Source organism: Merops nubicus, unplaced genomic scaffold (genome assembly GCF_000691845.1).
Source record: "Merops nubicus isolate BGI_N331 unplaced genomic scaffold, ASM69184v1 scaffold16918, whole genome shotgun sequence".
In the NCBI taxonomy this organism is placed as follows: domain Eukaryota; kingdom Metazoa; phylum Chordata; class Aves; order Coraciiformes; family Meropidae; genus Merops; species Merops nubicus.
In genome coordinates, this window is record NW_008625289.1 from 36,465 (window position 1) to 60,228 (window position 23,764).

Sequence of the window (23,764 nt, forward strand, 5' to 3'; positions counted from 1 at the left end):
TAGTGCTGCTTTGTCTTCTATATACTTCTGGTTGTTTTCTTCCTCATCATTTGTGGTTCCATTGCTACTCACTGGAACTTTCCCCTTATATCTATCTGTGCTCAGTCTTCGCTCAAGTGACGGTGTTTTCACCCCTTCTCTTACAACTTGGTCTGTCTCTGCTCTTTTAAATTTTATTTTCTTTTAAAACACGTACATTTTCATTGTGTATTGTTAACAGCAAGTTTTGCATGCGCTGCAAAGACGGGAAGAAGAATAAAGGACAAAGTAAACTACTTCTATTTAAATATTTAAATCATATTCTAGAACTGCTTCTTCCTTCTTATTCTGTAGTTGGCTTGAATCAAGCCAGATAAACTTGAAACTAAATTACAATAAAGCACCAAATAAGTTTCATGATGTTGTACTTAGATAACTATTTCAAATAAACCTGTTGTACTGATAGAGGAATGTAAATGATGGTAATAATGAAGAACAATTTAGAGCTTATGTTCTCCCACTTTGTCAATTTGCTTTTATTTTGGCTGATACACATGGAGTATAACAAATCTTCAGCAGTGATATCTAAAGAGAAATTAGAAAAAAAGGAAACTTTATTGGGAAGAGATGAGTAGAATTAGCATATGATGACTTCAAATGGTAATGAGGGGCATGTAGGCCTCCTTTACTCAGGCACTTTAAACCTGACTCAACTGAGCAGCTTAGATCAGTAAGAAACAAGTGGGTGTAGCAGAGAGACAGTGATGTTCTCAGAAGCTCACAAGAGCCAAAGACAATATACATTCTCACATTCCTAGAAAGCCGAGATGCAACAAAACTATTCTGGATGTTAAAGCACATAGAACTCAAAATGCAGAGAACTAGTGCAGTGAATTCTTTGCATATTTGATCTAAAACTCCTTTTTTCTCAGTGCTCACACACTCATTTATCCAGAGCCTTGCAAATGAGGGACATTACTTGACAGAAAAATTCTATTTCTGTCATTTTAACTGATAACCACCAAATAATGAAGACTTCCAGGCTCTTATTCTTCTTCACTTCTTTAGAAAATAAAGGTTGCCCCTCTCTGAATGACTGAGGAAATTTTTAAGCAATCTACAAGTCAAGTTATTTAACTGAAAAATGATGACAGACAAATGATACTATCAAGTTTGCTCCAGACAGTTTGCTACTGCAAAATGAAAATAATTTCAAGCAAATCTCACAAAAGAAAAATCCCCTTGAATGGGTTCTTAAGCACTATTTAATCACAAACACTCCAAGCAAGAACAGAGACTTCCTGGGATGTGGTATGTGTATGCATGCAAACCTAGGACAAAAGATTTGATCCTTTGGAGTGATGGGTCTTCTGTGCACCAAACTGGAGGGAAGGACTGCACACACAGACACAGATGATGAAATTTGCTGAGTAGGTCCATCTTCTTGTTTATGGCAATCAATTTAACAACAGTAAAACAGAAGGTAAATCAAATTACATTGTTAAAAGTAGAACTTAGTATTTCTAATTCTGTTCTTAGGAAGAACTACGTAAGGCATGTACATGATAGGTTGGATGCAATCTATGGAAAGCTGACCTTGACAGAAACACAACTTGTAATCAAAAGTATTATTTTTGTACTACCATAATGACATTATTGCTTGACATATATTTACTTGTTATTAAGATATCTGGTCCTTATGTTATGGAAATAAAAACCGGCACATTCCCCCTCCCCTCCAAAAAAAAAAAAAGTTTAAAAAGCCAGGCCAAAGCCTCTTATTACTCTTTAAACAAAACACCAATCCAATCCTAAGACTCTTCAGTTTGTACCAATTAAGAATTTTATGTTGACAATTTCTACTGGGGACACCTAAAATAAACCATATTGTTTTAGGAAGTTTCTGAGAACAGGCAGGCTAAAATCAAAAGAAGAGGAACACAGCGGTACTTCAGTTGTGAAAGCCTCAGAAGCTGCAAGGAAGCTGCAGAACTATAATAAAATATAGAGTTTAAACCTACACGTAGGCTGGGCTGGCAGCCAGTGTGATGCATCCTGCAACTGAGACTACACTCCCAGGTGTCCTGTGTTGGGCAGTTCCAACAACCAACCTGACCTTGCCTTGTACTTCATCTGCAAGCATCTAAATCTTAAGGAGACACATAGAAAATACAATTTTTGCTGCTTCACTGATGCACACAAAGTTCTCGCAAGGGACAATGCTTTTCCTCGGGGAAGAAATTGATGTTAAAGCCGGAATAAAGCCTAACTAAGGCACTATGTACTATATGTAACATAGTAATAGCTTATAGAAATAAAATTATATATGGATATGTTTGTATATATACAAGCAGACACACACGACATATAATTTTCAAACAATTCTCCACAAAACCCATGTTTTGAAGAACAAAAGTTAAGTTGAAAATAGGCTGTTTAGCAACAAGAGTTTCTGAAGCACACAAATCTAGCTGCTCTTAAACTCTTCACATAGAGAGAAGAAAAAGAAATATGGGACTCTTAGCAGACTTTTCAAACTCTGGGTGAAGTCCCAAATTACTACCTTTTCTACCTAGCTGTTTATTTTTACATAAAGTCTGACATATTATGTTTTCCTCCAAACACACTTTAAGTAAGCAAACAAGCCACAACGGAAATCAGGAACCCATCCTTTAAAGATGAACAACTACAAAGCACACGCCTACTAACACACCATATAATCTCAATATTAGGAATGGAAAAAATAAGATAGCAGCATTTTCACGTACAGCTTGGTATGAAAGGTAGCAGCCACTGTAGTTTTGCATACTCACTAGTTTTGCACTGACAAATGCGGCAACCATTTTGGTCCAGTTTGAAGCTATAGATACAGTCTTTTTCAGTCAAAGTGCAGTTCACCAAAATCTCACAGGTGGGTGGACCTATTGTGATGTATGTTGGTTCTGGAGGTAAGAAAAAATGAAACAAATATATTTGAGATTATTTGAGTATTTCAGGTTCACAAAAAAGCATACACAAAGCAACAGTGAAGAGAATAATTTTGAATTATTTTTGCTTCTGATTAATAAATGTTCTTAAACAATTCAAAACCAGAATTTGTTTTGAAGTGATATACACTCATCACAAAGAATATAAAGTTGCATAATGTTTTTGAAATATTGAAACAGGAAAAAAAAAATTTTTTTGCTCACTATGAAATCAGCTTCCCTGCTGTTTAAAGTTCAAAATTGAATGTAAAATACCTACTTTGCTCTCTACTTTTCTGCAAAAATATTTAATCAAAACTTTGTGCAGACTTTTTTACTTCAGAAACTGAACAGAGCTTTCTCCAAAGCTCACTTGATTGATACTACCAAGCTGCAAATCAAAGCACGTGACTCAGTAGATCAAATTTTTCTCTGTGAATAAAATCACTTTTACTGTTATTTAAAGAAGAAAAGACACTGAATACAAAAAGGGAATGCAGGATACACTGTGTATTAATGTTCTCTGGAAACCATTTAAGAAGCCTATTCATTTAAAATGTCTCTTTTTAAAGTATACTTCTCAGTACTAGATTATGCTCTTTGACACCGAGGATTTTATTGCCGATTATTTGGCATTTATGAACAGCGTAATATGTTTGGACATAATTTAAATACACTGGAGTATGAGACTTGTTTTAATACATATAGCAGCCAGAAACATTAATGTGTTTTAGTATATAAAGCTGTTAATATCCAAAGTAATATCCAAAGATTAGCAGCAAAATGATGGCTAAGGAGAATCTTCATCCTTTATTGGATCTTTAGGGAAACAAAGGGTGAGGAAAAGCCTGAGGTACCTGATGCCACCTTTGCCTCATTCTTCAATAGCAAGAGCAGTTGTAATTCAGATGCCCAGCCCCCTGAGCTATTAAGAGAGGGATGGTGAGCAGAATGAAGCCACCACAATCCAAGGGGCAATGGCCTGTGACCTGCTGCACCACTTAAACACACACAAGCCTATGGATGGATGCCAGATGGATCCACCCAAGAGTGCTGAGGGAGCTGGAGGAAGTGCTCATGAAGCCACTTTTCATCATTAACCTGCAGTCCTGGCTAACTGGGGAGGTCCCACTGGACTGGAAGTTAGCAAATGTGACACTCATCTACAAGAACCAGAAAGAGGATCTGGGGAACTACAGGCAAGTCAGTCTGACCTTGGTGCCAGTGAATATTATGGAGCAGATCATCTTGAGTATCATCATGTGGCACGTACAGGACAACCACGGTGATCAGGCCCAGCCAGCGTGGGCCCATGAAAGGCAGGTCCTGCTTGACCAACCTGATTTCCTCCTATGACAAGCTGACCCGCTTAGTGCACGAGGGAAAGACAGACTGTGGATGTTGTTTGCCTGGACATTACTAAAGACTTTGACACCGTTTCCCACAACACTGGTGTAGAAGCTGGCTGCTCGTGGCTTGGGTGGGTATACTTTTTGTGGGGTAGAAAACTGGCTGGATGGCTGGGCCCAAAGAATAGTCATGAATGGATTTAAATCCAGTTGGCAGCTGGTCACAAGTGGTGTTGTCCAGGGCTGTTTTGTGTTAAGGCCACTTCCATTTAACATTTTATCAATGATCTTGATAAGAAAATAGAGTGGACCCTCAGTAAGTTTGCAGGTGATACTAAGCTGGACACTGATCTACTTGAAGGAAGGAAGCCTCTTCAGATGAACCTGGACAGGCTGGATTTATGGGTCAAGGCCAAAGGTATAAGGTTTAACAAGGCCAAGTGCTGGCTCCTGCACTTGAGTCACGACAACCTCATGCAGTGGTACAGGCTTGGGGAAGAGTGGCTGGAAAGCTGCCTGGCAGAAAAGGACCTGGGGGTGTTGGTCAACATCCGGATGAGTATGAGCCAGCAGTGTGCCCAGGCGGCCAAGAAGGCCAACAGCATCCTGACTTGTGTCAGAAACAGTGTGGCCAGCAGGAGTAGGGAAGTGATCGCCCCCCTGTACTCTGCACTGGTGAGGCCACACCTCTCGTACTATGTTCCATTTCGGGCACCTCAATACAAGAAAGATATTGAGGTGCTGGAGCAGGTCCTGTAAATTGCAACTAACCTGGTGAAGGGTCCAGAAAAGAGGTATTACAAGGAGCAGCTGAGGAAACTGGGGTTGTTTAGCCTGGAGGAAAGGAGGCTGAGGGGAGACCTTATTGCTATCTACAACTACCTGAAAGGAGGTTGAGGAGAGGTTGGTGCCAGTCTCTTCTCATAAGTAACAAGTGATAGGACAAAAGGAAATGACTTCAGGTTGCACCAGGGGAGGTTTAGTTTGGATATTATGAAAAATTTCCTCCCTGAAAGGGTTCTGAAGCATTGGAACAGGCTGCCCAGGGAAGTGGTTGAGCCATCATCCCTGGAGGAATTTAAAAGGCATGTCAATGTTGTGCTTATCAACATGGCTTAGGGTGGACGGTGCCAGGCTTAGTGTTGGGCTTGATGATCTTAAAGGTCTTTTCCAACCCAAATCATTCTATGACTTATGAAAATAACAAGGAATCTCTAACACTACCGTCATAAAACAGAAGTAATGAAACACCTATCTTTTCCTGAATTACTTTTTGCTCTGTGAGACTAATTTAGTTTATCTTATGCTTTTCATAGAACTCAAGCACTTAAGAACCAACAAATTTATAGTTATGAGCATTATTAACATTACACTAAGCATTCAGGAAACACAAATGCATGACTTTTAAAGAACTGTGAGGTTTTCTTCATCTGTTTCAATTGTTTGTGTTTATCCTATTACTCTATATCAAGAAACGAAGACTTGATGGAAATTACATTTAAAAAAAATCAATACATGTATCTATAAATCGTGTAAATATGGAGAAACAGTTTAGTAAACATCAGGGCAATAAGCCATAATACGTTTTATACAGTATGCACATTTTCACAGACTGGAGGTTGCCACATCTTATCATCTCATTCTCAAACCAAATACACTGAAAGGCAGATTTTGCCATCCTTACTTAAAAGGCAGCTAAACTGAGTCAAGTTGTTAGAAGTATACATTGTTAACCAAAACAGAAATTCCTGAGCCTATTGGCTCCATGTCCAGCAGGCAGTTTATGCACCCATGCCTTCCAGTCAAGTGAAAATTATCCTATTATGAGAATGAGCTTTTCTGCGTTCATTGTCTTTCACCATTTTCAGCTTTCATAGCTTCTCTCCAGCCCTACTCTTCCCTTCACAACAGTTTATACAGTGGATGAATGTTTTTAATCCTTTTTAAATTAGGTCAGCTAAGTACAGAGTTTGGAGGGAAAAACTTTATTAAATACACCACAGTGATGTTAGACAACTTCAAATTTATCTCAGAGGACACAGTGCAGATTCCTCACTTTGCTGAAAGTTTCAAAGTAACATTCTACTGCTTCTGTAATTTTTATAGCAAAAGTAGCCATATTCTTTATACGTATATAAAACACCACCAACATATCTGCTCAAATACAAGCTGGAAATTTGTATAATGGCATCTGTCTCGCTGTAAATCACTCAAATCTCTTCCCATTTAAATTAAATTTTTTCTAGATTTTTTTTTTTTTTGAAGAGTTTAAAACTGATTACTAGGTTGGAAGTCAATGGAGAGGTTCCATAAATTTCCATGGATTCTTTTTTTCACAGCCCTGCATTTGCACATGCAGTACGGAAGAATAACCATAATGAGCAATGTATTTTAAAATCCATAGATTCCCAAACTAGACTTCTTTTAATTTCCGTGAACTCTTTGCTTTTGTTTTCGAGTTCATTCATTAAACTGACAAAATCATATTCACGTCTAATATTTAACATTTGCAGCTTCAAGGTATCATTAGTTTAGGACTCAAGACCATATTGTTATATACCAAGAATATCATTTAATCCAGAAACTCCATTAATTAATCCTGTCTGTTCAGGACTCCAAGTTTTTGCAAAATTAGTTTATACAAATTGATTTTTTGCATCTGGAGCCCATTCTGAAAACCTCCTTTCCTACCTCACTCCATTCTCTAACCAAAATATGCTAACCACGCAACAGTCTGAAATACAGGAGTTATCCTGAAGTGACACTCAGGTCGCTCAGGTCAGCCAGCCCTAACCCTACACTTCAAATGATAAAAAAGCCACAGTAGTCTTGGACACAATGACAGAAAAATTTTTTGCCCACTTTATATATTGAGTGCTGTGGTATTTCTTACAAGGGACAAAATTAAACTGTCATTATATTAATTTGAATGGGTTTTGTTATTCCTCTGTTTGCTGGGTTTATTATTCTGTTACCTCCCACTTTTGTGTCTACTCTCAGCATCCTCAGTGTTTCCAGACAAGTTTACAAATCTGTTTTTATTCCCTCCGACCCCTAAAGGTAAGCTCTGAGATACAGTAATTTTATATGCATGCCTGCTTCTCAATGAGCTGCAAGTGGAGGACAAAAGAAATAATTTCAACCCCTACCCCCACATGTGCAAAAATGCAGCCAGGAAAAAAAAAAAAAAGTCAGCCCTTTTCACTTCGCTAGACAAGACTCAACAAATAAAACCAGCCCTGCTCTGCCAGGCTTCTGGCTATTTGAATAGGCAAGCAGTAGCTAAGCTTGAAAAAGCATCTACCACTGCCTGATGTGAGCTAGGCTTTCACTGCTGCTCTTCCTAGAAATGGCAGAAGAAAGATCCAGTGCACAAATGCACAGACAATGGGTGGAAAAGAGGGTGCTGTTTCTGTCTGTGTGCTTTAACAACAATAAAACTATACTGTAGAAAGAAAGAAAGAAGAAATTAAAGAGAAAGGGATTGAAAAGAGTCTGGATGAAAACAATGGATTATTTTTATTTTTTTTTTTTAATAGAGCACAGAATTTGCTCAAGTGCTTACACATATAGTTAAACGCAGATTTCTATTAGAAGATCTCGCTTCCATACAACCTCTCTGCGGCTGATACTTTCTATGCAGCACTTTAGTGCAGAGGATTATTACCTTGCTTGCTGCCAGGTTGATGAAAATATTTGTATTATTTATTTTACATTGACATTTCCTTAAAAACAACTTCCAAAATTTTGAAATCCACAGTGGATACTTCAGCCACTGGGGGTCTGTCCGTCTGACTGGTCCACTGAAAAATACTACAGTATGTGATCAAAACTCTGAATCTCATTCATCTCAGCTTGAAATCAAACTGTGCATTTATGGGGAAAGAAGGGAAAACGGTGACTCCAAGTAATGCCTGGAGCTGCCTTTGTCCTTACAGAGCCTACGTTAGCAGATCAACACAATAACTGGGTGTCACCAAAGAAAAGAGAAGCTATCAAGGTGGAATAAGACCTTATTTTCACTGGTATTTTTCTACCCAGGATGCTTTTATAGCATGAACAAAACCATTCTCCAGGCCCTTTTTTTTTTTTATGCTATTTCCTGATTTTTGAGACCTCCTACTTCTCCTGTAAGTGACAGGACACAGCTTGCATGACAAAGAGCAGACATTTTCTCCTGTTAAAGGTGTGAAATACCGTATGAGATATGCACGCACAAGAACGTGGGATGGTTGATCTGGTCTATGAGAGCACTAAGTGTTCAGTGTTGGTGTATGTGAAGAAGAAGAGGGGCCTGTGTTAGCACACGCAGAGCCTGCAGGTGCAGGGAGGCGCAGGGAAGCTTCCCCCCTATTTAGCCCTTGCGAGCCCACAGCTGGAGTAGTGTCCAGCTTTGGGCTCCTCAGTAGAAGAGAGACGCTGACACTCCTGAGTACAGCACAGGGCCACCAAGCCCAACAGGGGCTGCAGCAGGTGGCATACAAGCAGAGGCTGGGAGACCCTGGCTTGTTCGTCCCAGAGAAGGAGGGCAAGGAGGAGACAGCCTACGCTGTCTACCTGATGGGAGGGTGCAAAGACAACAAAGCCTAGCCTGGCTCATCTTGGAGGTGCTCCAGGCTAGGAAGAGAGGCAACAAACACAAGTGGGAACATGGGAAATCACAACTCGATAAAAGGTTTTTTGTTCGTTCTTTTAAACCACATGGGTGGCCAAACTATGCTAGAGTCATAGAGAGGTTGCAGGACCTCCATCTTTCAGAATACTTAAAACTTCATTGTGACAAGGCCCTGAGATTCTGCTGTCACTGGATCTGCTTTGATCAACAGGTAGGACTAGAAAAATCTCTGGTGAGACTTTCCAACTTGCATGACTCCATGAATTTCACTTTGACATAAAATCAGGACATTTCCAGTGAAAGCAACAATATCTTTGATGGATCCTAATCAAGGAACTGAAACCCAAAGATAAATATTTAAATTTTTGATGATTTCTCTACGCTTTTGCCAGGTACTGATTACCTTCCTTTCACAATAAAAGAACATTTTTGCCTAACACAATCTCACTGAAACCGATATAATGACCTAAAGAGTAGCTTTTTATTCAAGAAGCAACATTTCTTCCAGGTAGTTATAACAAGAGTTCTCCCTGAAGTGCTATTTAGTGAAAGCCACAACCACCTTTAATCAGTCTCATTTTTTTGTCCTCTAAGTTAATACATTATCCATGCTTCACCTCTTGCCAAGGTATTTTTATTATTACATGAGAAACACTTACAACAAGCCCTTTATTTTGTTTCATTTGAAAGTATTTTAAACAAAACCAGGTTTTCTTTCACACTTTCAGTAATACCAGGTGAGGGAAATACCTACTTAAGGCTTTTACAATATTAGTTTTAAATATATAATCAATTATTTGTTCTAAGTTTTTCTATCTGCACATTGTCATAAATATAACTTTGTCAAACACTAATTAATTTAAAAGTAAATAGAGAACTTGTATTGCTTCTTCTAGTAGACTGTTAGAAACTTGGACCATCATGTATCTTAACCCAGAAGTACTAGAAATGTAAGGAGACAGATGATTTACACTACTCAATCATTCAAATTTTTAATTCCACTCATAAATGTTGCCCTGTTAACACAGAAGGGGAAAAAACCCTACCCCTATTATAATAAAATTACTGTATTTTTCCATGCCATAAAGTATGACAAAAGTATTCACCAAACACTTGGGTTCAGTTACGTTGATTGAAAGCACATTTTATATCAGCAAAACAGATAGAGGGTGTCTGACTTCTTGGTGCTCCCTGTGAAACTCTACTCATTATTACTCTACACACATATGCTTGAAAGCCAGCAAATCCTACCAATGTTTGGTGTAAAGTGTCCCAAATGTATCACAAAATTACTTGCAAATGCTGTAAGAACAAACTATAACACAGTGTGGATTGACAGCAGTCCATATACATATATTAACATATATATAGAAGAAGGCAAAGAGAGGACATTTTGGACCCCAAAGCTGCAAGCTTTTTATATATGTATATATGCATGTTTTTCTTGTCTTGTTGGATTTTTATATATAAGTTTATCTGTATTCATATAAAAGAAGGCATTCCAGCCAATTTCACGCTAACAAAGAGGTTTCAATCTGCATCATAGGAACACATTTCTTCATCAAAACTATAAAATTGTAAGCTCTATAAATATATCAGTATATAGAGGTTGAAAATTATCTTTTCAGATCCTTCTTTGAATATCCAAACCATCATGGATTTAATCAATTTCATTGTAAGACTGGAAACTACTGCACACGTAGTTAACTTTTGCAAGGAGTTTAAAAGCACAAGCCTTAAAAATTTGTTGCCGAGTGAACAAATTTTACATTCATAGATATTAAAAAAGAATAAAAATGTCCCTGGAACACACTGAATTACTACTTTGTATTTTGTTTGTATTTACTCAGTATTTGTATATTGAATATACTGGCACGCTTAAAAACAGTTCCATACATTTGTTTTCACAGTTACTATATCAGACAAATGCAGTATATTCTAATCAAGGTATTTTTAGGAAATATTTGGAGAATATTGGTCATGTAACTGGAAGATAAAGTTGCCAGTGATTTCTTCCCATGTGTAAGAAAACCATTTGAAAAGAAAAAAAGAACCAAAAAAAGCATGCAAAAAAGGCATTTGTACTTTTGAAAGGCTAAATTACAATCAAGCTAACTTCTACATACAAGTTCAGGCAGTAGCACATGAACTTCTCAAACACACCAAACTGTTATGCAGCACAATGAAACCACTAGGCTGAAAATAATCCTAATCTTAAATGTGAAGTCTGTGTAATCATAACTGTAGAACAAGAAGTGGGATTGTGTGCTTTACTGCTCAGTGCTACAGTTCCTCAGCCTTCTCTTTCATATTCACATCTTGTTACTGTGAAGCAGTCTTTAGTTTAACTATAGACAGTCAGATGAAGTAGAGGAATTCCTTGTGCATATTATTCAAGTCTGGAACATGGAAACACATTTTCAGTGTATGGCACAAGGAAGTTTATATCCACCTGTGAGCACTGCTACGTATGTTCTGCTTACCTTTAGAACAGCAGTATTAATAGGAAGACGAATAATTCAAAATTCTGCCCATTGACATTTCCAATGCTTATAACAGTAATTAACTATGTGTTTTGGTTTTTTTTTTGTTTGTTTGTTTTTTTTTAATTTTGTTGTGGTGGGTTTGGGTTTTCACTTTTTTTTTTTTTTCTTGGTTTGTTTTAGGAAGAACAACAAGAATAAAGATCTTATTGTGCTCAGACACGAATGCAAAAAAATAACCATTTGTAGTTTACACGTTTAATTTATGATCATTTTTAGCACCAGAGGGAACAACTCATATAAAATATCTATGCCTTTTGATCCTGCAGTGATTGATCTTGGGATATTTGGAGAAAGTATTAGCCACCTACAAAGAAGAGGATGCTGGAAAGCGCAACATCTCACTGGAAGCATAAAATGAAAACCTCTTTAGAGGGAGGAATGAATAATGAGTTAAAATCATGTTCTACACATGGAGAAAGACCTCTAAAATATATAATAAAGATCATGCTTGTGTTTGGGGAAAGTGAAAGAGCTCCCTCTTCTGTAGTATTTTATAACACAAACTACCTCTAAAAGGTAGATGTTAAGACGTTCAGATCCTATGAAACCAGCAACAACAGACTTAAAGAAATTTACCATCAGTGCATTCAAGCATTTACTGTAAAAATTAAGAGAAAAGTGAACAGTAATTTAACTTTTTACCTAACGTTTTATGTGATAATAGACTAAAAAATGGTCCTGAAGGGTGTGCTGCTCAACAGCCTTTCATTCGTGTCTGCATACTTGTTTGAATTTTGTCTGCTGTCCAAGAAAAGTTAGCTGCAGCCTACTAAGAAGCAGCATGTGTGTTTACTTAAGCTTCCTGTAAAAACATTCATATCATTCCAAGAGTGACTAAATGTTTTCCATCCTCATAGTTCGCATTCCAGCCTTCCCTGCCCCTCCAGTTCATTACAGGAAAAATATCAGTCCCAAGTTCTGGGCAACAGAATTTCCTTCCTGGGTTTGAAATACCTAATGCCTTGCAGGACTTTTTTTCCTCAGCCTTTACCTATCTGTGTTAACTATCAGGGTTCAATTCAGCATCACAAAACTACTTACAAAAGGTATGCAAGGCCTTAAGATGATATAATTTTCTGATGTCAGAAATAACTCTGAAAATATATTCACTTGTACTTCCAAATACAGTTAAGTTTGGCAGGCTTTTGCTTCAAATTTTGCTCATACTGTCAACCTTAAACTACTTATGTATGTATTTTTCCTCAAAAGTGACTGTTATAATTGAAGACTATTTCTATTGTTACAAACTGAAGAAGCCTCCTATGAATCAAAGCTGCATGGAGTAGTTTATTTTTTTTTCTTTTTTTTCCTTCTTTTTTGCAGTGATGCAATCAAAATACCACAAAATTTGCCCTCCCAAGATGTGAAATTAAAGACTTTTGTCTATCATGACCAATTCTTCCATCTTTTGGTTTAGCAGGCATGTACATTCTTCAAATATATTTTAATGGTAAAAAGACTTCTTTTTTTTCTTTTACAATTTTAGGCAGATTGACACCAAGAAATAGCCACCTTTATTACAGCAGAATCAATTAAGCCTATCAAGACATATCCAAACAGATTAAGAAGGCCATTCAGTTATTGTTACTAGGTGAAGATACAGCAAACACATTAAATTCCTGTGCATCTGGGGAAAATCAATGAATGCTATAGGCTCTGAAAAGAATTAATTAGAGGATCCATGAGGTTCTTTTTAAGTGAGACATCCTTAGCTGCACTGATGCATACATTTACTAGGATTCTTTGGTTATTTATCCTTTCAGTAGTTTCCTACTGAAGCTAAAGATGAATCACTGAAAACTAGGAAAACATTATTTTATACTGGTATAGTCTTCCTGGCTTTTTTAAACTTGGAGAGGCTTTCACTGGCAGTAGGTTTCATTATACCCTGGATGGCGTGGTTCAACAGGCTCCGTCGCCTTGTCTCAAATTGCTATACTAAATCATGATCTGGCAAACGTAAGCCCAATTCTCTACCGCACAGCGCTTGCATCCCTTAATTGACTTTGATGAAAAGGCTGGTTGGGAGCTACGGCACTGCTGCTAAACAATAACTTATACTTCATGCTCTAAGGAGATCTCTGGGCCTAAATCCTGTGCCGGTGAACACTGTTCACTACCACTGACTTCATCCTGAATGAATCCCATTTCCTTTCACTGGACTCCCGCCGCCTGTTTTCACTTAATGAAGTGCTGGACACGCTAAAGGAACTGAACTGAATTACATCTCAGCTAGAGTTTGGAGCCCGGTATTGATGGAAATGTTAATTTCTTTTTGTGAAGATAAAGTGTCAGCCGTAATGACAGCAAAGTATTGTGGGCTTTGTCCTCCGAGGGGATTTTATTTAACACTTAATTTCTCATTCGCAGCTTACGCTGGCACCCTGCCACCTGTACCTGAGGGCTCCCATGCAAAGGGACGTACTGGGAGATAACCAATTACTGCCTAGCAGCCGACTGCGTTGCAGCTCTGCTGTGAATAGCCCCAGTCTCTGGGAGGTGCAAGGGAATAGAAGTGACCAGATTTTCCTAAGGGACATTTTTGGCACCAATGCCAGTTCTGAGCACTTGTATTTATTATCTTGCATAAAAAACAAAACAAAACAAAACAAAAAAAACAAACAACAAAAAAACCCAACAAAAGAAAGCAAAACCCCAGGTATTTTCATACTATCCAATTTGCAGATAGCTCTCCACAGATGCAGATACTTTGAGGGAAACACGTTTTTTTCTATTCACTGTAGCTTGTTTGGTGGTATTCATATGCTATTATATATTGCCACTAAAAAGCTATTTTAAGGTCCAGTATTCAGTTGTTTTTTTTTTTTTTGTGAAAAATTAGTTAAAAGTTGAATTCTTACATAAACCATACCAATTTTAGTTAGAAAATACACAATTGTTAGCGCAACAGAGAAGCAAACAGCTCTGTAAGCAGCAGTACTAACAGCAGCCTGATTGTCAATTGATTTGACTACCTCCAACAGGGCAGGCAGACAGACCAGCTGTAATGAAGAACCTTCTGAGTCTAAAGAAGTGTGAGCACATACCAAAATTTTACAGTGCCATGTGAAAAATCACTTCCCTTCTACCTAGCTGTCTGTTTTCATTAAATCTGTAGAAAGGGGTTCTTTTTGAGACTTCCCCATGCTGCAAGAAGCTATTGGCTCTAAAACTGTGGGGAAAGCACGGAGGGCCAGTATGATTATCTAAACCTTGGTTCTTAAGGAAGACAGTCTAGAAAACAAAGAAAGAAAAAACAGACTAAATAGATAAAAGATTAAACAAACAAAGGCAAATCCCAAAGGACCAATATCATTACAGCAGCTATAGGAGCTATACAGAAGCATCCATCCGAACCTTAAAACTAATTCTTTGTGTTGGACCCACAGAATGTGATGGGTCTGCTTTTCCCAGCTCTGACCAGCGAAAGGAGGTGCTTGTCCTGAAAAGCTGTGTTGACTGAAGAGCTTGAGTTTGGGGACAGACCGATGAAGGAAGGTCTTTCCCTCCACACTCAACTGTCTCAATGTGCTTCTGTCTCCAGCCCCAGGCCTTACCAGTAACCCCTGCTTTCTGCCTTTCCCCCCACACCTTGGAAACACTCGCCTTGAAATATCCATCCCCCTGCTCACACCTCGGGCTTTTATCTATACACCCCTCACACAATCCACGGGCATTGCTGCGCCAAAACATGGGCAAGAAGTGACAGGGGTGGACACACTGTAACAAGACATTTTGCCAAAAGGGCTTTGATCTTTTCGATGTTTACTCAAACAAGAATCCAGCAGCTATATACTGGTTTGCCACAGCCATCACTTGCATAAACACTGAAAGCTACACAGCGCACAAACAGAAAGCTACTATTACTGCTTTCAGTTATGTATGCAATTTCCTGAGCAAATGTCCTTTCACCGAGACTGAAAATACAAACTGCGATGTCCTGAACACATCAAAAAGACAATCTTAGTCACGACATGCCACAGGAGGAATTTTGTTTTCCTTAACTTTCTGCCTTCCTCTAAAACACATCTTTCCTCTTGCATCTCTGTTTCATTCTTTTTTGTACTATCTTTTCCTTTGCAACAACCTTGAAGGTACTTGAAAACTTCTCATTCTGACCTCATAGTTTTTACTTTAAGGTAAGCCAGCCCATTTAATTCAGTCTATTCTTCCTAGGACAGGTTTGGACTGTGTGCACCTTCTGACTCCTCCCAGTTTGCTTCCATCTTTTTCAGTGGAACTATGTCCAGAACAGAACCAAGAGCCTACTATGTCAGATAGGGACATATCCATCCGTAGGAAAGAGAGTAAAAAGGATCACTTCAGGTCTTGCAAACTCTACTCTGGATCATAATTTAGGTACGGTGCTTTCTCAAAGCTCTGTTACTCCACATTCAATAACTTCTTTCCCCTTAATCACCAAACTTCTCCCAGAGAACTGCTATTTGACAATTGCTCTAGTTTAGGACTCATAAAGAATCTCTTCCAAGCACAGTGCCTTGTATTTTCCCTTGTTGAATTTGGTCAACATCTTTCTGCCAGCTGTCTGTTTTAAAATGAACATACAAATTCATACTCTGCTCTGCAAGATCCTGGCTGCCCTTTTTAGCTTTGCTGCCTGTAGATAAATTTAGCTTCAATCTGAGCTAGTGAAAACATCAAACAGAGTTGGACTAAGCAGAGATACTAGTGGATAATAACTATAATACAACTCAGAAAAGGCTGCCCATAGATTTGAAGACTAAATCCATATACAAACCTAGTGTACTGGAGCATCACACTCATACATGCTCCTGTCCTCCATACACCTACACCATGTTCCTGTCTCTTCCTCACGACCAATTTCTCCAGGGAGCTCCAGTGTAAAGCACATCAAGAAACTCACCCATCCTCCTCCTTCCATCAGCAGCATCAATAGACAAGAATAAAGTACAGAAGGGGTAAGAGAGACCCTCCTCTCCAAGTCCAGTAAAGCCTAGACAAGCATTGAGAAAATGATACATTTCAAACCAATTTGGTTGTCCAGTCAACACCAGAATGTGTATCATGTGGGCTACATACACATACAGGATATACACTATGGGTACCTATACAGCAGCATGTGAAGAACCATTAAAAAGGGTTTACTGTGGAAAACTGATACAAATCAGGTCTGTGTGGGAATATCACATATCACAACTGCTACTCCTTGATCTCCAATTTAGAGAGCTGTGAACAGTTACCTCTGTATAATTTCAGTCTGTGCAAGTCTTGCACTCCAGTTCTCTCACAGCTGTAGGAAGAACACCAGGATATTCTCAATGAGGGAGCAGGAATTTTCTAGTTTGGTCAGAATTTACTGTGTTCAAAGGCTGAATAAATTTGTGCGCTCACATACAGTGCTGCTGTTTCAAGGGCGTGTGTTCACAGAATTTCTACTACATTATACTTGATCTTTGACTGCAAAGTTTTTGGAAAGTATAATCAAATAATGATTTTATTATTATATAGCTGCAGGAATGTAAACTTATCTAGAGGAAATGATAGTTCTTTCATTGAAACTGATATAAACCAGCCAGGAAACAACTGAATTGGCAGATACCAATAACCATTCATTCTGGATGAGCCACAGCCAGGCCAGTCCCTGGAGCAGCTTTGATTAGAATTTGTCTATCAGTTTCAGGTCCCACAAATCACTCGATCCCTCAAAGCTCAAAATAAATGATAGAAACATGTCTGACCAAATATTTCTTTTACACATGCTGAAGAGCTAATATCTGACATGCTTAAAGTTCACACAATTGAAGCTGCCTGCTGGCAAGTGGGTTCTCTTTTACATGTAAACAGAAGTCTGATCAGAAATAAATGCATACTTAAAAAAAATGATAAGCATAAAAAGCCTCTGCCTTATTATTCTTGATCTGATGCGTATTTTTAAATGGAAATATGGGCTTGAAATAGTCCATCAGCAACTAAATGGACAAAAATGTAAAGTTTTTAACAGGCACCAGTTATCTTCTTGCTTCAGAGCTGAAGCATAGTTAAGATTCTAAAAGAAAAATATTTCCTACATTCTGCACTAGTCCTCAGAAAAAGTGAAGTACTTCATGCAAAAAGAGCTATAGCTTCATTAAGAAATGTAACATACATGTAAGAAATTGTATGAAAATCAAAAGAAAAGTGTAAAATAAGGTAAATTTATCCTTAAAATCACTAGTAAAATACTACCTCAAAATACACCTGTTAAGTTTACATTAATTTTGCCCATTTATTGAACACATCACTAAATTACAGTGCCTTCTCCCTTGAAGTGCTTTCTTGAATAACTTGCATAGCTGAAAATATGATACTATTTAACACCAGTGATCCCAGAGCTTAGCCCATGCTAGGTATGGATTTTGGTTTTCTTTGCTGAACAGCAGGAGATAAGATGTAGGATGAAGGGGAAGAAAAAAAAAAAAAAAAAGAGAACAGACTGGAGAGGACATGACAGCAAGTTTAAGCTATTAATGCAACCTTAGTTAATGCTTGAGCTTCTATTCAGTCAGCATCTCTGCTCATACACTACTACACTGCAAAATTAAAGATAAGCTACAGATAAGCAGATTTAATGGGATAGTATGTACAAAAGCATCATATGGCTGACACTGATGGTTTTTTTTAATTCCTCTTAGGAAAAACTGTGCCTGGAATCTATTTTATTACTTGTAGATCTTCACTAAATGTATTGCACATCTTTTTCATTAATATCATTAAAACCAAGGGATTGTCAGGCAGCTTCCCAGCCAGGACCACTGTCTCTCCTGATCTCACCACCCCTGCAGGTCACTGATGATGCAGTGAGCATTGATTGGGTGCAGAATCTCATCAACAGAAACAACCCTCAGGACCAGGAGTGAGAAGCTGATTTCAAAGGGAAAGGAGCACTGCCCCATGCAGCCTAACTGGCTAAAAGAGCAGAGACGTCAGCTGGCTGGGTCATGACAGAAACAAAACAGCATTTCAGATAGGATTATGTTGTCATTAGAGCTATATAAACAGAATTCAGGGCAGTAAAATGTGCAAAGGAAGCAATGTTTTAAAGGCCTGTCTTCCCATGACATGGATGCTTTACCTACTTCAGTCCTGCTACAAGGAGAAAAACAGAGAACAGTAATCTAACAAAACTCCCCGTCTAGTGAGTTAGGAAGCAATAGCTATGTTGCAAAAAGCAGAGAGTATTTTTTTCTATCTATACATCAACCTGCAAGAAGAAACACTAATCATCTAAGATTTAAGGTTTAAGACACATGATGCTATCTTACCTTGGAGGTGGGCCATAAACCTATGGCTAAAACCCTGCTGCCATCAGCTCAAACTTTTACTTTTTTTCAAAAGTAATTTAAAAATACACATTATGCAGATAGTAAACATCTAACATTAGTATTTTTCCCTGATTTTCTGGGATTTTCTTAATGTGAGCTTTCAAAGAAAAATGTTAACAGATACACAGAAGTCTCCATAATTAACAAATTCCCAATCTGGTAACACCTTGCTCTCTAATATATGTAGATATTTTTATTCAGGCTGATAATCACAAAAATCATTTGTTTGATGCCCTAAAACATAACTTCAAGAAGTTTACTGGTACCCTGGACTGATTAATTTCTCAGAGATTTTTAGATTTATTATTCTTGCAAGAGAAGTTGTTAAGTCTCAGACGCTAAGTAATTTCTCATAAAGTCATTCAAAGCTGATTCTTGCAAACTCAGTTTTTTATATCTTGGGTTCTAACATCTGAACTCATTACTGAGCTTTAACAGTTCAGATATTTGATTCTTGAAATATTCTCAAATCTAATTTCCTGAAATGAAATAACTTGGCATTATGGAGCATAATTACCTGTTTTATTTGCCAGGGGCGAGTGGAGGGAAGGGAAGGAAGAAGAGAGGATTCAAGTCTGTTTTCGGGTATCATCTGATGTCCTGATGGTACCCGAGTATGTTCAAATCCCTTCCTAGCATGAACTTAAACTGCTTCCACTTACTGCTGGTTCCATCATTTTTGTAATTTCATTACCCCTTGACTGTTTACTTGGCAGAACGTGCTATCAAAGCAACACCAAGTCAAATGTGATGCATTTAAGCTTAAAATTTAGGAAGTTGCTCAAAATACCATTCAATATTACTCTCCTCCAGATGACACACTCAAAACCCGATGACTACAATTAAGTGCACAGCATACAACAGCTAACATGACAAACAAAATAACAAGTGAAATTATTTTCTGAGCAAATATAATTAACATGACACAAGAATCTCATTTAAATATTGATTCCATGGTGCTACTGTGTCAGTCTTGATCCACTTGACATAATTTTTATTGTAAGCATAATTTAACACCACACTCCACCCGTGCACAACAACAAAACAAAGTTTATGGACTTAAGCAGTTGCTAGCTACTTCTGTTCCTAAAAGTAAAAGCACATTATAGGATAGAATTACCTAAGACAGTCCAGATGAGCTAACTTGTGTCCTGAAAGCACTGCAAAGGCATTAGTGTGGTATGTTAATGAAGTACCAGCTTGGCTATGCTGCAGCCTTTAGTAATGAACAATGGAAGCCTACTTTGTGCCCTGTGTTTGCTTCCCATGGTTCATCATAATTATCTCGGTCTGATATAGGTAAGCATTTAATCCAATTATCTCTCATCCATTTGATGCAATCTGGACCAGTAAAACAGAGACATTTGTCTATCCTTCTCTCACTGGAGGAACTGAAAATACTTCCATCGACATCTCTCTCCCCCCTTGCCCAAGTGCTCACATATACGGTAAATAATGAGGGGATGACACATCATATACTCTGTGATATCCATCCTGAGGGAATCATTAGGATTTAAAAGCAGTTAACATGCTTCTTCATCATAAAATTAATTCAGTGCAAGTAGCAACCCTTTACAATTCACCAGCAGCTTTTATATATTATCAGATACCTTCTTCGTATCTTGTGGTGGGAATTTTGGAATGAAAAAGAACCTGTAAGAAATCTTTATGGTACTCAGATTTATCCTAAAAAGTAAATATCGCAGTAAACTTGGATGGACACTGCACCCAAGAAGGGCCTAAAGACAAATACAGTTGCACAAAACTAATTTTGTTTTATTAGAGAGGGAACAGGAAAAAACTACGTGGTAGCTCACTGAGCAGCCACAAGTGTTTGTAGGTCTAGATTAACCATCTCTACACGCAATCCAGTATTTTTCACGATGGAACAACTACTCCATAAAAAACAACTCTGAACACACATATATACATGCAATTTTTCCAAATGTATCAGTTCTCAGATTTTCATATTTCCATTGCCAGGCTGGGCAAGCATTTACCACCTAGTTAAAAACTCACTCAGTCGTTAAAGATACATGTATTTCCATATGGTAGTGAAAACTGCATTTTAAACATTTTGAAAATTAAACTATCTCCCAGATAATATCATATGTTGCAAGTTTCACTGAAATAATTATGTCCAATATAAAATTATATTGTGCAAAGAGGTTTCTAATTGTAACTAAATTACACTGATGAATAAGAAATCAGGAATAATTCAGTTATTGGTAATACAACCTAATAAACATTTTGATTATCTAACTTCTATATTTATTAACAAGCTTTAAGCAAAACTAAAAGTAAAATTAGTGAAGAATGCTGATTTTAAATGATCTCTTACTATACTCTCTTGGGCCAAAAGACTAATGGGCATTGCCTCCTAGAGGTGTAGTTAAGCAGTACTTATTTTTTTGCTCTCAGTAGTTTATTCAGTCACAGTCAATGTTGTACCAGCTACTTCAATCCCTCCAAATTTTGAAGTAAACCAGGAATTACCAGGTAAGCAGCAGCTATGACAAACTGAATCAGAAGAGAGGAAACAACAATCTTACCTTCACACACCGGGCAGCACTCCCCAGGGACTTTAACAGGATTTAGGCAGCTCTGCCCACAGGCTGTTGCCACACAGTGTGGCTTTCCATTGATGCACTGGCAGAAGGTGCAGTCGTCCTCTCGCCAGCGGTCTCCGTGAGCTTGGATCTGACCATTGGCATAGCAGCCAGCAGGGTTATTTACTGGATAAACTGGGTCTGAAATGAGAGGCATTGCAAGAGAACAAGAAGTGTTATCTTCCCTTTTACACCTAAACCTTACGTATGAATAACTGCAATACTGTGATTTTACATTACCTAGAAAGGGATAAGTGCAGCCACTATCAAACACTGAAAGAACCAAACTGTGGTATAGAGTGATAAGAAATGCAACAACACAAATACTTCAATATTGAAATTTACTGTCAAAAAAGTTAAGAGAAATTATGCAGAACATTTGCAGATTCAGTGGTCTGTTTTTAACTATGTCAACTCAAGCTTTGTATATAATAATTTCAAGACAATTTTTTTGATTGTCTGATTTTGTTCTTTGCAACAAAATGGATCTTAAATCTATTGATTTTTTTTTTTACCAACTTAACAAAATCTGAGGGAAACTGAAAACATCTCAAGGAACCATTGGAGTGACTTGTGTCAGTACCGCACAACTATTTTACAGTATGAACAGAGATGAGACCTCTGGCACAATTCCTGCTAAATGCTGGAAAAAGGAGACTCTTGTAAGCTACATTTCTTCACAGTTTTGGAGATACACTAGTTTTCCTGAACAGATCATCTGGCTCAGTTTTCATTTCAGTTGGAGCTTTTTCCCCTTAGAAGCCACATGATGTACATATCTGTTAGCAATCAAATTAGACTTGGGTATTTAAATAACAGAATTTTGGGGGACAGTTTATGTAAGTTTCTTTCTCAAATCTCATGCAAATAAATAAAGCAACTCTGTACATGCTAATTCATTACTTGAAATAAAAGCAGCTTTTACTCTTCAGAAATAACATAGTTTACTCTTCAGAAATGCAGTAAACAACATGGTTATTAATGGTAAAAATTATGCATTATGTAAATGTATTCAACTTATCACGATGGCTACTAAGAAAATAGATTTAAAAACTAAATACGTGAGAATGTACAGTAATTTGGTCAAGTTTTCAAAGCAAGCAACAACACAAATTATGTATTAAAGCAAATTCCATATATTAAAATTGTTAAACACAACTTAAAGCAGACATCAGACAGCAGACTTCAAATAAGCACAAGTCATTTACCCATAAGTCAATTTTCAAAAAGCATTAAGCCTGAAGGACTTGGGAGAAAAGAACCGTCCTGTCTAAAGGAAAAAAAAAACCCAAAACCCTGAACAAAAAACTCAAGCAAAAACAAACCCCCAAAAACATGAAAAGCTATTAAGTAGAAATTCTGCTCATTTAAGACTTACCTTTTCAATTTAGGTGTCACTTAACATATTCTGAGTTATTAAGAAAGGGATCAGAGCTATTGCTAAGTTTTTAAAGAACCAGGAAAATTATTTTACATTTCTAGTGCCGGTTGTCTAGCCTCACCTAAAAGAATCCCATTATATCAAAAGAGTTTATAGTAAAACCCCCATATATCTTACCATCCAATAATTTACAAATCAGAAATCAGGCTTCCTTGATTTAGTGCTACAAGCCCTATCAGAAAAGCATGCAAAACAAACACACCAAACAGCACCAGAGGATTTGATGAAGGACCCTGTTACTTGGCATCTCAGTCAGCTGAGAGGAAATTAAATCACAGTGATTACTTGAAAAGAAGATTGTATTCAATAATTACAAATCATTATCCACTTTATTCTATCTACTAAGGATCTGTCTTAAGAGATTTCCACTGCAGGCCTAATACACACCAACTCATTAAACCCAAAATGAAATGTTAACAGGTTTTCCTGTAGTCTGATTCAATGGTTGCAAAAATGGAGACATCAACTTTTAACATTGCATGATGATATGGCAGAATAATTTATTGAAGGACAAATATAGAGCTGCAAGTTCAATGTGGAAAATCAGCATCCACATTTGAGTATGACAGAGCTGATACAGAGAGGCCAGATATAGCAGACATATAGTCACATTGTTTATGTATCTGTATAGACTGTCATAACGATTTCTTAATGCCAAATCTAAGAATATTCACACATGTGAAAAATAGTAATTATAGGAAAAACCAACAGATTTCACATATTCTAGAATGTCAGCAGCTGATACAGCTATTTTTTCAGATCTGCACTTATGGACTATGGGTTTCACCATATCAGACATCTTTCTTTAAACTTCTTCAATATTAAATTATGGTATAGCACTGATTTTTTTATTTATTTTCTTAATATTATTCCCCCCCCCCCCCACCCTGAAAACTCTTTACAACATCAACACCCC

At 37.5% G+C, this 23,764-nt stretch overlaps 1 protein-coding gene across 1 annotated transcript in view; it reads right to left on the reverse strand.

Annotated features, from left to right (window-relative positions):
• CRIM1 (cysteine rich transmembrane BMP regulator 1 (chordin-like)) overlaps positions 1–23,764 on the reverse strand; it is a 168,419-nt gene that overhangs the window by 34,585 nt on the left and 110,070 nt on the right. Inside the window, exons 7-8 of the mRNA XM_008945636.1 lie at positions 21,351–21,548; positions 2,793–2,921 (exon numbers count right to left, since the gene is read on the reverse strand). Coding sequence (XP_008943884.1) covers positions 2,793–2,921; positions 21,351–21,548 — 327 coding nt within the window. The remainder of the gene's footprint in view (positions 1–2,792; positions 2,922–21,350; positions 21,549–23,764) is intronic.